The sequence below is a fragment of the Procambarus clarkii genome, chromosome 8 (genome assembly GCF_040958095.1).
Source record: "Procambarus clarkii isolate CNS0578487 chromosome 8, FALCON_Pclarkii_2.0, whole genome shotgun sequence".
Classification (NCBI taxonomy): Eukaryota; Metazoa; Arthropoda; class Malacostraca; order Decapoda; family Cambaridae; genus Procambarus; species Procambarus clarkii.
The window spans coordinates 12,468,203-12,483,197 of record NC_091157.1 but is presented as its reverse complement, the minus strand read 5'-3'; the positions used below and the strand labels follow the sequence as shown (position 1 = coordinate 12,483,197).

At 50.5% G+C, this 14,995-nt stretch overlaps 1 protein-coding gene across 3 annotated transcripts in view; it reads left to right on the top strand.

The window, feature by feature from the left end:
• The window catches only part of LOC123759765 (mucin-4), a 142,526-nt gene that overhangs the window by 90,006 nt on the left and 37,525 nt on the right, over positions 1 to 14,995 (top strand). For all 3 annotated transcript variants that reach the window (XM_069317239.1, XM_069317245.1, XM_045745020.2), the window contains one exon: positions 3,826 to 4,502. In XM_069317239.1, coding sequence (XP_069173340.1) covers positions 3,826 to 4,502 — 677 coding nt within the window. The remainder of the gene's footprint in view (positions 1 to 3,825; positions 4,503 to 14,995) is intronic.

Sequence of the window (14,995 nt, the reverse complement as noted above, 5' to 3'; positions counted from 1 at the left end):
GGCTTCCCTCCGGTCCTTTTTAGGGCTTGTTGGTCCTCTTCCAGCCTTCCTCTTGAGTTTTTGGCCCTGTCTCGTTCTTTTGTTCATGTGTCTTCTCTCCGTGCTGTGTCTTGGCACTGCTCGTTTTCCTTCCATACTCCTGGTCCGAGATGCCAGGTTGGGCTGCTTGTAGCCCAATTGGGCTACTGGTGGCCTGGTTGGATTCCGTTTGGTTCATTGGTTTCCTTAATGAGCCGGCTATGTGTGTCGTTGCTTACTCCTTTTTTCAATATTTGGCTTCTGTTCCCATGCGTTGGGCTGTTTCTTCTCTTCAGTGAATCGCCCGGGATACGTCCTGTTGGGCTACTTTTCATTCATGTCCTGTGCATGCGCCGTGGGAGTTTGTTTTGGTTTGGACGGTGTGCACCAGTGCTGGGGTTCTCCGTCCATTTTCTCTAGAGTGCTTTGCCTCTCGCTCGTCTCATTCTTCAGTCCGTGCCCAGCTGCTCCTCGGGGTGTTCTGGGGTGCTGCTATGGGAAGGACGTCAGGTTTTCCCTGCGTTTTAGGTAGTGGGCACCTCCGTCGCCTCTCCCCTCCTCTTCTGCATGGGCGGCTCTGGCCTGCTTCCGCAGGTGGTGCACCCGGTTCTCGGCTGCGGGTGCACGATATCCTGGCCGCCTTAGGCGGCACTGGCCTTGTGACATTGTCTTGACCCTTCTGTGCCACTGTTCTGCAGGCAAGTTTATACGGTCTGGTGTCTCCTTCATCAAGGCACTGGTTCGTTTTTGAGGGTACGAATGGGAGTACATACGTACATGAGTACATGGACCATACTAACAGGGGTGCCTGCAGCAGGCCTATTGGCCCATACGTGGCAGCTCTTGTTCCTAACCTCCCGATTCGGACGTCAACATGCAGGTAACTGCAGGAGGCCGCCTCGCCCCACGAGGTGGCTTCTGACTGTGCCCATCCAGTCCCTCTCCTATGCATGTCCACCCATGCGAGCTTGGGGAGTAGATGAACTCCCAGAACCCCATCAAGCAGGTTTCATGCATGTGTTCGGGGCCCCACCTCCACCGTGTTTCTCGGTGTGTAAGTTGTGGTGCCTGGTGTGTGGTACATGTTCCCGTGTCGAGGGTGTTTTGTGGTAACATTTTGCTGCAGTTTTGATACTGCGGTTGCGTGTTGGAGTGAGCTTGTGGCGTTTTGTTCGGCCCTTCCGTGCTTCTTCCCAGGGCCTTCCTTGTTTGGGTTATTTGTTCCCATGCTTTCTGGGTCCCTCATTCCTTGCCGGTCTTGCTGTACCTGGCTTAGCTTTTCCATGTACATTCAAATTGAAGTTCAGATGTTTATTCAGGTAATGTACATACTTACAAGGTTAGATACAAACATTGATGGAACATTGGATTCTCTGTTCTCCCCTAGTTGTGCTTGTTGGGCTTTGGCTCTTGGTCCCGCCTCTCTGCTGTCGGTCGCATAGTGTGCGAGTTCCTGTGCCTGCTGGGCTCTTTAGTATCTACGTTTGACCCTGTCTGGAGTCAGGCTCCGCCATTCTCTGCCTTCACCGCGAGACATTCCTTTCGGTTGCATGTTGCATGTTACATGTTTCATGTTGCCTGTTGCATGTTACATGTGGTGCATGTTGCTGGTGCGCATGTGCATTGGTAACGTGTGCCACGGTGACATATGGTACTTGTTACTGTGTCGGGATATTGTGGGGTGACATTTTGCTGTAGTTTTGTGCCTGGGGTTGCGCTTTGGCTCTTTCGTCCTGCCTCTCCCCCTGTTGCTTCCCTGATATCTCCTGGGCTCTGTAAGGTCTGCACTTGCAGCTGTGTGTGGGGTCCGGTTCCACCACTTCCCTTCCTTGTGCGTCTCCTTCACGCTGTTGTGTGTTTTGTTTGTGCCTTTTGGCCTTCCTGTTGCCAGGTTTGGGTTCCTGTTTTCCTGGCTTGCCCTGCCTGTGAGCTTTTTCGGGGTCTCGCGTCGGGCTCCTAGTTTCCGGTCTCCTGGCGAGCTCGCTCGCTTTGGGGGGTTTTCTGTTCGACAGACATTCCATTTCCATCTTTGCCGGCTTGGGTTTCCGGCTCTGCTTCCTCGGTGGTCGCGCCCGAGATCTTCACGCGGCTCCGCCTCTTCCTAGGCTTGGATGAACCTTGACGGGGCTGGTTGGGTTCTGCCTCGAGTGTCTCACCTTTGGTAGATGGTTGGGTGGCTTTGTAGTTGGTGTTCCACCTGTGTGCTTTTCTTGGTGGCAGTATGGGGTAATTTGGCGGTCCTTCCTTTTCCTTCTGTCCCTTCTTAGAAGCAGTGGCTTGGCTTTTCTGTTGGGGGTTGGGGGCCGTTGATTTGCCGCATAATGTCTCCTCGTTTTGTGCGGCGCTGGCGAAGCCGCTTCGGCTTTTTTTCAGTCTTGGTGTTACATCTGCGCCGTGCGTAGTCTGTCTCGTGCGTTGTTTCACCTCCGGCCTGTTCTTGCGCCACTTGGGCCGTCCTGGTCTCTGAACAGCATACTCTTTCTTCTCCTCGGTTGGTGGTGGCCCCTTCGGTTCGGGTTTGTTTTGACGGCTCTTTTCCTGTTGGCGTTTGCCTCTAGGGCTCGGGTCGCTGGGTTTCTTGCTCTCCTTCGGTCATGGTGTTTGGTTTGTTCAGATACAGCCGTCTCCCTCTTTTCTGGCACGGGGTGAGGCTGCAGCGTTCTGGGGGGGTCCTTGGTTGGTCGGGCCGGGGGGGTGTTGTGTTTTGTGTTCAGTTATGGCCCTTCCCTGTTCTTTGCACGCCACGGCTTCTGTGTTCTGGGCACGCTTTCAGTTGATCCAGTTCCGTTCTTCCCTGTTTGCGGGAGAAGGTGTCCCGGGTCGTCCGCCGCGTTATGGCGGCTAACCAGCCTGTGTTCTTTGCCTGTGGCATTCGTGGTTTCGCTGCTCTTGCTGCCGTCTTGGCTGCGTGTCCTTGCTGACTTTGGGCACGGGGCTTTTTGGCAGTCGTACAGGGGCCTGGCTGCTCGTTGTCTCGTGTCGTTCCCGAGCTCGTTCGGGCCTGTGTCGCCTAGGGTTGGCGGTTGCAGCCAGTTGTCTCACTTTCCGTTGAGGGGTGCGTGGTGTTCGCCTCCTGGGTCCGACCCTTTGACCTTCCCCTGTGGGTAGTTAGCTCTGGGGAGCTGACGGGGATCCCCCCAGAAAACCATCGTTGAATGTAATGAAACATCATTTTCTGGGTGAGACCTGGAGGCTCCCCAGCAACCCACCCACCCTCCGGTCGGCGTTTTTTTCGCATGTTTTGACATCCAGCCTCAGAACTGATGGGTGGATAGCTGGCATGAGAGGTCTGGGGCTCCCCCTTCCTCCACCTGGGAAGGGGGGAGCTGTGCAGACAGAGGCGCGGTGCCGTGTGACGTCATACTTGTTTGCTTGTTTTCTGTTGGGGAGTTCTATCCACTAGAACTCCACTAGAACTAGCAATTTGGCTAAAAACCAAATTGCTACCATTCGGCTTTTGGTAACAATTTTTACCAGAATAGGGGTTTGTTTTGGGATGCTTACCTTTCTGGATGTTTGACCCGGTCGATGGCAGACATAAAATGCTTCCAACCACACGGGGGTTTCTATAGGCCATTGCTCCCCTTGCTTTTCTGAGGGGGCCAGGTTCTGGCCGTGGTCCCCGGTAGGCCCTAAGAACTCCATACCCATGACTGATGCCAAAGTCTGACTTTAGCATATCAGCCTGGTATAGCTCTGGGAAGCCACCGAGTCTCACCCAGAAAATGGCGTTTCATTACATTCAATGCTGGTTTTATGATGCAAATCCTAAGCATCCTTGTTTAGTTGTTACTTTTTTTTTTACAGAAGTAAAGATCGAAGAATTGGCAGTTAGCGAAAAGAAATACGATAAGTGCAGTGAGGGGCAGGACAACTCAAACCACCTGCCGGACTTGAATACGAACTTGGCCTCGGGCTACGAGGCAAGCAACGTTAATACCAACTTATTGACCTCGGCCAGTGTAACAACCAATGTTAATACCAGTTTGTTAACTTCGGCCAGTGCAACAACCAACGTTAATACCAACTTGTTGACCTCAGCCAGTGCAACAACCAACGTTAATTCCAACTTGTTGACCTCGGCCAGTGCAACAACCAACGTTAATACCAACTTGTTGACCTCGGCCAGTGCAACAACCAATGTTAATACCAACTTGTTGACCTCGGCCAGTGCAACAACCAACGTTAATTCCAACTTGTTGACCTCGGCCAGTGCAACAACCAACGTTAATACCAACTTGTTGACCTCGGCCAGTGCAGCAACCAACGTTAATACCAACTTGTTGACCTCGGCCAGTGCAACAACCAACGTTAATACCAACTTGTTGACCTCGGCCAGTGCAACAACCAACGTTAATACCAACTTGTTGACCTCGGCCAGTGCAACAACCAATGCTAATACCAACTTAACCTTGGTCAATGCAACAACCAATGTTAATATCAACTTGATGGTGTCGTGCAACGCAGCAACAAAGTTTGGCCAGGTGAGAGTTTTTAAGTTTACAAGATTTCTTCCTCTAAAAAAAAAATTGTCTTTTCTGTGGGGAGCCCCTACGGCTCCCTGGAGCTTATTGGGCTAATGTATGTTATATTAGACCGGAACATTAGCTAAGGAGTTCAGACCTACCAGGGACCAGCGCTAGAACCTGGCCCCTTCAGAGAGGTTTTAGGGAGCAATGGCCCTGGAAAACCCCCTTGTGGCTGGGGTTTTCCTTATCCGCTTGACCGGGGTTTGCACCCAGAAAGGTAGGCATGACAAAACAAACCCCACATGGTAAAAACTAAAACAAAAACCGAACAGAGAGGTAGAAACTAACTACAATCCCAAAGAAACAAGCAAACATCACACTTTACTGCCGTGCCGATCGTCCGCGCAGCCCTCCCCGCCCCGAGAGGGGAAGGGGGGAGCCCCGGACCTACCGCGCCAGCTGCTTAGCATTAGTTCGGAAGCTACTCTTCAACCAACGCGAAAATAACGCCGACCGGTGGGAGATAGGGTTGCCAGGGAGCCTCCGGGATTCTCTTCACTCCCTCCTTGTAGGAATTGGATTTAGCATCTACACCACCCCGGGTTCGGTTCCATGATCCTGTGGGTTCCTTGGTCCCGTGCTTCCGGAGGTTTTCGGCTTCCCGCATCCCTTCTCATGTGGTGCGGGAGGCCCTTGCGGCTTACCTCCTGCGTGACCTGGATTCTGCTTTTGTACTGGATCAGTGTTCCTTTGTGTATGGATCTTCGTGTCCGTACAGGATTCGTTATGAAGTTCTGGAGTCATTCTGGTTGGCAGACTGCCAGCTCTTCTCGTTGGCGGCTTGGCACACGTTCTGTCGGTCCCCGTGCGCTTGCATGGAGGGGGGGCTCATACGGCAATACAGGTTTTCCTGGAGGGCATTTTTGAGCATCTCCTTCCCTGCATGTTCGCCCCGGCCCTTCCATGGGTTGTGGGCATAATGCAGCTTCGTGTGCAGGTTCCTTCCCTTTTGGCTGCCTTGGTCGCAGGGGATTTGCGTACATGTGGCCTGCTGACTTCGGCCCTGACTTCATTTCTTCTCCCTCCTCGCACTGTCCTTGGATTGGCTTGCATTGGATGCAGAGGCATTTGGGGCCGCCTCTGGGTCTGGTGCGCTGCCCTCGGTGGTGCGAGCGTCGTCTTTATTGAAGCTGTTTGAGCCACTCTTGTAGGGTACGGTTTTGCGATTTATGTTTCTCGCTTCGCGTGTCGGCAGGTGGTGCTGGCTTCTTCCTTGGACTCCACTTGGGCCCTGGCTCTTAGATCGTCTTCGGTTTTTTGTCTGTTGCTGTTTGCAGTGTCTGCAGTTGCGCAGTGCTTGCAGGCAGCTTCGCCTCGTTTCTGTCCTGTGTTGGACTTGTTAGTCCTCTGGGGGCTTGTTGGGGACCTTCCTGGAAGGGTCGTGCCAGGAAGGGGTTCTTCCTGTCGTGGTAGGCTGGTGGTGCCAGATTCGGGGCTGGCGCAGCCTTCGATTCAGTCTTTTTCTGGTCGGCACGGGGGATTGCCATGTGCACCACTTAGGTTCTCGCAAGGTGCATCAGCCCTTTTGCGGTTTGTCCCGTTGACGGGGCGATGAAGAAGGCTCACTCTGTTTGCTCATGCCTGGTCCCACGATTTGTGGGACCGGAATTTGTGGGATTTTCATTGCCGGGACCGTGGCGGTTTGATAAGGTCCTTGGCTTTGGGGCTGGTCGCTTCTGGTGACTCGTCTGTTGAGTTCTTGGGGTTTGGCTTTGCTGGCAGTTCACGCTTGGGGGTGTCCAATGTTCTGGCGGACGGCCCGTCCCGGTTCATTCCCTTTCTACAGAATGTGCGGTCGACACCGACTCATTCAGTTGGCTATGCTGGACGTACGGTCTGGAAGAGGTCCGGAAGTGGACCTCTTCACGTTGGTGTATTCAAGGCGTCTTCTGGTATTCGGAGCGCCCTTTCTCGACTGCAAGGCTGTCAGGATTGATGTCTTCAGGCAGGACTGGGCGAGATGATGTTACCTGTACCTCTTTTCCCTGGTTCAGATGTTGCTCCAGGTCCTGGCTCGCTTGGAGACTTACCGGGGGTCAATTGTCCTTCCGGCTCCTTGGATCCGCTTGCTCGGTGTCTGAATCCGAGGGTTTTCCCGCGGCTCCACCTCTTTCAGCAGGTCGGTTCAGCCAGGTATGAGCCTGGTTCGTTCTTCTCCTCGAGTCTTCGCGTCTAGAGTTCTGACTCAAGTCTATCGTCACTTGTATGGGGCGCAGGTGGCTTTGTTGTTGGTCTCCCGCCTGCTTGCTTCGTCTCAGCGGCAGTATGAAGTTTCCTGGTGGTCCTTCCAGTTTTTCCTATCACTGCATAGGTATACCTTGGGCTCTGATAGGGTTGTCTTGTTCTTCCTTTCGTGATTGTTCCAGGACCATCATCTTATGCCGAATACTGTCGCCTCGCATCGTGCAGTGCTAGCAGAGCTGCTCCAGCTTGTGTTCGGTATTGATGTTACTTCTGCTCCATTCCACGGGCTGTCTCGTGCGTTGTTTCACGTCCGGTCAGCTCATGCTCTGCCTGAGCCGTCCTGGTCCTTGGACTGGGTGTGCTCTTTTCTCCCTTCTCCTCATCGGTTTGTAGTGGCCCCTTCAGTTCAGGATTGTTTTTCTGTGGCTCTTTTTCTTGATGGCATTGGCCTTTGGGGGTTGGGTCAGGGAGCTTCGTATTCTGCTCCAGTGCAGGGGTTTCTGCTCTTTTGGCCCTGATGGTAGGTTTGTTCGTTTGCAACCGTCTCCTTTTCTGGCAACGAATGAGTCTGCTGCTTTCAAGGGGTCCTTGGGTTGTTGATGTTGGTTAATCAGGCTAAGGATGCACCATGTGTTGTTTGGTTGCGGCTCTCCGCCGTTGTCTACACGTCATGGCTTCTGTGGCCGTGGATGCGCTTTGGGTTGTCCAGGTTCCCTTCCTTCCTTCTTATTATAGAGTTTGGGTTTCCCGGGTTGCCCTCAGGGTCCTACGGTTTTGCCGGTTGTCTTCTTTTTGTGTTAGGGCATGTGGTGTCTGCCTCCCGGGTCCTTCCCTCTTTTTCTTTATCTATGGTGAGGTAGCTCAGGAGAGCCAACAGGGCTCCCCCTAGAAAACCAGTGTTGAATGTAATGAAATTCCATTTTCTGGGTGAGACCCAGAGGCTCCCCTGCACCCTCCCTCCCTCAGGTTGGCAGTGTTTTCGTGTATTTTGACATCCAGCTTAAGAGCTGAAGGGTGGATCTCCGGTGTGAGAGTCTGAGGCTTCCTCTTCTCCCTCCCTGGGAGGGTTGCGCAGACAGTGGCGTGGCAGCGTGATGACGTCATGCTCGTTTGCAAATTTTTGTTTGAGGATTTCTGTCCACTTGTTCAGCTTTCAGTAGCAATATTTTTACCAGAATAGGGGTTTATTTTGGGGTGCCTATCTTTCTGGGTGCCAGACCCGGTCAATGGCAAACATTGAATGCTTCCAACCCCAAGGGGGTTTCTATTGGCCTTTGCTCCTTGTGCCTCTCTGAGTGGGCCATGTTCTGTCCCATGGTTTCTGATAGGCAAGAACTCCATGCACATTGACTGACGACAGAAAGCTAATATATCCATATCAGCCTGGATAGCTCCGGGAAGCCCCCAGGTCTCACCCAGAAAATGGTCTTTTCTGAGGGGGAGCCCCTTCAGCTCCCTGGAGCTTACTAGGCTGATATGCTAATATCAGACTTTGGCATCAGTCATGCATATGGAGTTCTGTGGGCCTACCGGGGACCATGAGCCGGAACCTGGCCCCCTCAGAGAGGCATGGGGAGCAATGGCCTATAGAAACCTCCGTGTGGTTAGAAGCATTCTATATCTGCCATCGACCGGGTCAGGCATCCAGAAAGGTAAGCATCCCAAAACAAACCCCTATTCTGGTGAAATTATTGCTACCAAAAGCCAAACAAGTGGATAGAACTTCCCTAAAAGAAATGAGCAAACGACCATGACGTCATGCCGGCTATCCACCCGTTAGTTCTAAGGCTGATGCTAGAGGCTGAGGTCATGTGCTCTGACTCCGGTGGTTGTGTCAGCACAATACCTAAAGTGTAGTGACTGTCTTCTAGGTGGTGCGTGAGCCGGGAGTTATTCTCCAGTACTCGGGTTGCATGCGTCTAGGGTTTCCTTCCCTAGGTGCCCTGTAAGAACTGCCCTTGGGGCTTGGGGTTACCTTCCACAAGTTCCTTGGGTTCTGCCCCTGCTAGGTCATTTACTACTTGGTTTTAGGCCGCCCTTTGTGTGCTAGGGTGTTCTGTCTCCCTTGTTCGCCTTGGGGTAGGGGCAGTTTGCACTGGTAGGGGCACAGGGTACTGTGCAGCTTGTTTTCACCAATCATAGCAGCTGGCTCTGTTCCGCCTGGGTACGCTGCCCTCTTGCGGGGTTTTCTTTTCTTTTTATTTGTCTGCCTAGTGGGGGGGGTCTGCCTTGGTTCTGCCCCCTGTGTACCCTTCCTTCTTCAGGTGATTTCCCCTGCTAGGTCCCCGTGAGTGTACACATCCCAGGGGGTTCAGTTCTTAGAAAGTTTTTTGGTATTTGTGGGCGCCGGTTAGCAGTACCCTGCCTGGGATTACCTGGGCGTGAGTCCCTGTAGGTAAATGCTCAGGACCCTGGGAAACCCCGAAGGGGCGTGTGGGGTCCGATGGATGTGGCCCCGGAGTCCTCCCCTCGCTTTGTGTGGTTCGAGGGTTGCTCTCTCCCCTTGTCTCAGGGTGACTCACTGTTTTACCTCCATCTGTTGCCTGTGGGGTCGGTGGCACCTTCGGCCCGGAGCCCTGCGAGTTTTGTTGCTTGTTTGCGGCTCGCTTACCCAGTCTTATGCTGACTATGTGGGTGCAGGCAGCACGGGCATTGCAAGCTGAGTTTCAGTGGTGTAACGCGCTAGGTCGTTTGCTCCCCGGGAGCTCCGGGGCTGCCCCATTTTGGTTGGCGTGATGGGGCTTGGGGGTGTTGGACGCTTCGCTTTTGTTCCTTCCGCGCCCCCTTGTCTTTCCCCTGTTATGGTGCCCCCCCCCCCTCCCTTCCTGCATCCGGATCCTTACCATTTGTGGGTTCGGGGTCGGGGCGGGGCTTCGCTGGTCTTGAGACTCGGGTGGTCTCGGGAATTTCCCCCTTCTGGGGTAGCGACGGAGGCATTCGAGCCTGTTCTTCCAGCTGTGTTGTATGAGTCTGCCAGTGGGCTCCCTTCTTTAGCACTTGTCCGGTTGCCCAGGCTTTTCTTGAAGCTGGGGCTTTGGGGGGAACGGCTCGGCCCCAGGACCTGCCTAGTGGATTTCCAGGGCTGGTGAGGGGCTGAAGTTTGTACCCCACCTGGGTTTTTCTACCTTTTGGGCAGGGCTTGCGGTTATGAGGTGTGGGGTTTTTTTCTTCCCACCCCCCTCTCCGTACATGTTTTTGGGAATTAGCCCCCTCCCCGGGATCGGTTCCTTGTCCCTTGGATTCATTGGCTCCGTCCTGTCGGTGGGTCTGTTTCTCCACCCTTCTTCTTGGGATGGGCCTTCACAGTCATGTTCCCCTCTTCTTGGGGATCTGCATGACTTTTGGTTTTGGGTGCGACTTTGCCTTCCGTGCCTTCGTCCTTCACGCTTGCTTCTTTATGTTCTAGAATGATGAGAGAGGTTTTCATTCTTCCTGTATTCTTGGAACGTCTGTCATTTTCCGGTCCTTTCTGGGGCTTGTTAGTCCTTTTCCTAGCTTCTCGGTTTTCGGTCCTGTTTCGTTCTTTCATATTTGTCTCTTCCCTCCGTGCACTGTCCTGTGCTGCATAGGGTTGCCAGATTGGGCTCCTTGTAGCCGGTTGGGTTCTTTCTAGCCCACATGGGTAGCTGTGCTATGTTTCTTTTCGCTCCTTCCTGCTCTTTTCGACTACGTTTGGCGGCTACCCTTTGTACTTTCATATGGGATTTGGTCGTTAACAACACTGTTTTGTCCATTTTCTAGTCACATTCGTAATTTCTTATTCAGCTCGCGACTTCTGGCGACCCACATCTGGCATCCCTGCTGCGCATGCGCTGTGGTTGTTTTTGATGTGGGCGGTGTGCACGTGTGCTGGAGTTTTGCGTCTCTTTTCTCTCGGGTGCTTCGCCTCTCACTCTTCTCATTTCTCCAGTCTGTGCCCCGTAGCTCCTGGGGGTATTCTGGTTTCCTGCTATGGGGAGGACGCTGGGTTTTCCCTGCATATGGGTGTGGGGCTCCTCCTTCCCCTCTACCTTACTCTTCTCCTGCATGTGCGGCTCTGCCTTCTTCCACTGGCGGTGCCCCCGAAATCTTCTCAGCTACATTGTGTCATGACACGTTCGTGCCTACGTTCTGCAGGTGAGTTTATGCAGTATGGCATCTCTTTCGGCCAGGCGCTGGTTCGTGGTTTTGGGATATGTATTTAACACTTTCGCTAATTGGTGACAACAGTGTCGTCACCAATATTCTTACTAATTACGCTGGCATGCGGCGCTCGGGCATCACGAGAAAAAATATTTGTATAAAATCCATTTATTATCCGATCAACTTGGGAATAGTTTACAAATGTTTGCCATGAAATTTACGTTTTTTCTAATAGCCGAACATCTTATTAAAGAGAACGGCGTGGCAGTGAATCATCGTGGTAAAACAATTGTATTATTGACACGACGAGTATAATCGACGTAGTTTTTATATATGTTGCCGGTCGAACGCATCCTTATGTGACCTTTAATACTTATGTTCTTATAGAACATTCTATTGCGAACACATTGGTACAAAAATGAAATACATACATCGAGAAATAATGTCAGGACAGTGAATTGAATATACACTTTTCAAAGCGAGTTTCGCCGATATGCCGCCGCGGGTAACACTTCGGCCACTTCCCACACTGTTTTGGGTGGGCTACGACATTGAATCTATATTTATATGCATATGTCCGTGTAGAGAATTTTATTGCGATTTCAATGATACCACAATTAGCGATGTAGGACAACTGTAGGCTTTGCAACCATTAAGAGAGTGGAAACATTTTGTTGCTGTTTGGCACTCTAGGCAAGTGATCTGAATAGTTTTTTATTTGGTGTTGATAGTCCTTATGCTTTGGCGGCATTTTATAGGGATGTTCTTATAGACAATTTTATTGCGAACACAGTGATACCAAATTTAAATACGTGCGCCTTCAATTATTGTCAGGACAGTCAAAAAGAGTATACACTTTTTCGGTCTTACCGCATAGGCGCACGAACCGCCGAAAGCGCATAGGGTATGATTTTTTTTTGAACGCCGAGAGCACGAAAGTGTTAAGACAATCCGAACACAGGTGACTGCAGCAGGCGTATTAGGCCATATGAGGAGCTCCTAATTATACCCATCCAGTCCCATTCTTATGCATGTCCAGCCCATGCTCGAGTCCAGATAGGGGCCCTACCTCCACCAGGTTACGAGGTACGATGGTGGGGGTATATGTTATGGGGTAAGTGTTCCTGTCTGGATGTTTTGAGGTGACATTTTGCTGCAGTTTTCATGCTGTGGATGCATGTTGGGGATTGGTTGTGATTTTTGTTTGGCCCTTCCGTGATTCCTGGGGCCTTACTTGTTCATCTGGGTGAATGGTTGCATGGGGGGTCATGGCTCCGTTTTTCGTAGTCTTCTCTGGGTCACTCATTCCTTGCATGTCTTGCAGTGCCTGGCTTAGCCCTTAAATATACATTGGATTCTCTGTACGGTACTTACCGAGTTGTCCTTACCTAGTTGTGTTTGCGAGAGTTGAGCTCTGGCTTTTTGGTCCCGCTTCTCATCTGTCATTCGCTCACATGCAGGTTCCTGGGCCTGCTGGGCTCTATCTTATCTGCGCTTGAAGCTGTGTGAGGTGTCATCCTCCATCACATTGCTTCCTCATGCGTTCCGCTTGTCTACTACTCTGACACTGCAATACAGTGGTACCTCGGAACACGAGTGTCCCTGTATGCGAGTTTTTCGGAATCTTGAGCAGGATTTCCTCGGAAAATGTGTCTCGGAAGGCGAGAGTTACCTCGGAACACGAGTTTGTTGATACGTGTATAGGCCGACTAGCGCATGGTAGCACGGCGATCGCGCCTCAGTTTACCAGTGTCTCGCGCCCAGTGACTATCCCACCTGAATTCTTCACAAGGATTTACAGTTTTTTGTCGTTTTTTGGCCATTTGAGCATAAAAGTTGTCATTATATATCTCGCCATGGGTCTCAAGAAAGCCATTGGTAAGGTTCAACCTAAGAAAATAGCTGTGAGTAGAGGCAGTAAAGGATGTCCCTTCTTGATTAAGAAGATGTGTGAAGTATGGGAAGAACTGCAAAGTTTTGTTGAAAAAACTCACCCAGATAAAGCTGTAGCACGCCGTTGCATTGACCTTTTAAATGACAATGTGATGTCTTAATACAGACAAGTGTTAAAATGTAGGGAAAAACAAGTGTCTTTAGACAGATTCTTAGTAAAACAAGCAAGTCCTAGTGGTATGCAGGCAAAATGTGCCAGAGTGTGCATACCAGTGAAGTCCTCACTGCCTGATGTTATAATGGAAGGAGACTCCCCTTCCAAACAGTAACACCTCTCCTCCTCCCTCCTCCTCACATCTTTCATACACCAACAGCAGTCCTCAGGAAGGGTAAGTAATAACTTGAACATAGTTTTGTAGGTTTATTTAGATGAATTAGGTATAAAAATTTAGTTTGATGTGGGGTTTTTGAGGTGGTCAGGAACAGATTAATTCATTTCCCATTATTTCTTATGGGGAAATTAGCTTCGGAATACGAGTTTTTGGAATACGAGCCATCTCCAGGAACGAATTAAACTCTTAAATTGAGGTACCCCTGTACTTCTTTCCCATGTCTCTTTGGATCCCACCGCTGCCACCATTGTAACACACGGGGGGGGGGGGGGTTCTCGAATCATCTTTCCTGCTTTTCCTCCCTCTACCCGTATTCTTACTTTAGTTCTCTACCAAGGGACCCCAAAACTTTCACTTGAGCCGACCCCACGCCACGTGGTCTCAAGATGATTACCGACTTGAGATTCTACAACCCGCATGACGTGACGTAGACTACTAGCAAAACCCTAGGGTCGCCTTTACGCTGCCACCACCAGACCTTGCAACACCGAGCAATGATCAAGGTCTGGATCGATCATGCTAATCAATCAACCTTGGGGCTTGATCCCCACTAGTAACATATACCCTTGGGTCTTACTCGTGGAATTAAAAATCAATGGGAATGATGAATTCAGATTCGATGTTAGAATCGGCGCCCAATTCAACTCGGCCTCGTGGGTACCACGTGGCAAGGACAAATTCACATACATATAACAAACACATGGAAATTAATAAAAAGACAAATTACTAACTAATTAATTTATTCAAAACCTAAAACAAAATCTAAAGAGGAACACTCCCTATCAATTTAACACTCCCTACTTGGCAATGAATTGGCTATCCCTATAAATAACAATAGCAACTATACCTCTATGTTGACCAGCTCAGATGTTGATGCTGGTCTTGGGGGAGAGGTGAGATGGTTGACCAGCCCCAGTTGATCTCGATCCCACACTAATCTCTCCTCGTCTGGTCTTCCCCAGACTAGAGCATTGTATCCTTCCGCATAGTCAAGTTTTACCAAGTTACTAGCCAGGCTTAAGTTTAACAACTAACCTCTGTTGCACTGAATTGATCCAGATTCGTTGAAATATTGTACTGAAGTTAAATTACACAAGCATCTTAAGGAAGAGCTATTCCCGATCCCAAAATGGCTATTTGACCTTTGAGAATTACTGAATGTGGAAACTGTTGACCTATGACCGCCAGGTCACTCCGCAATAAAGAGTAGTCCTGATTCGTGACGTCACTGATGGTGACTTAACTTAATATCCTATTAGAATACTCTTGATATTATAAACAGTAATACTATACAACACAATTTGAATACAAAATGAATAAAGGCTAATTTCTTAAAATAAGTGAATACTATAGAATGATTCATTATACGAAACTTGAACAAGGACGCCAGCCATTTTGTGACTTCAGACTTGCTAATCCCCAGAGGAATGCGCGTTGAGGTCAGGTCCCTACACGAAACTTCTGGAACCTTCTGGATAATTCTTACAACAAACCTAGTTTGTTACATTTGGGCTCTCATTCCACCGGTGTCCCAGGGTACGTGTGCACCTGGGGTCCTGTAGTCGGTCTTTCTCTATCTTTACACCTTTTTTTCTTTTTCGTCTGGTGTTGGGACGTGTCACAGAACTGTGTTGACGTGGCATGTTGGGACATGACCAACGGCTCTGTGAATTGTTAGTCGTGTCCCTTTCATTCCCATTTTGCTGCTTGCCTTCTTCCATGGTGTGTGGTTCCATGCTGGTGCTTCATACTCAAGTAATGGTCTCATATAGGCAGTGATGTGGGCTTGAAAGCCTCCTTGTTTAGATTTTGAATAAGGAATAAGAGACCTGTATTTAACTATGCCACATGGGAAAG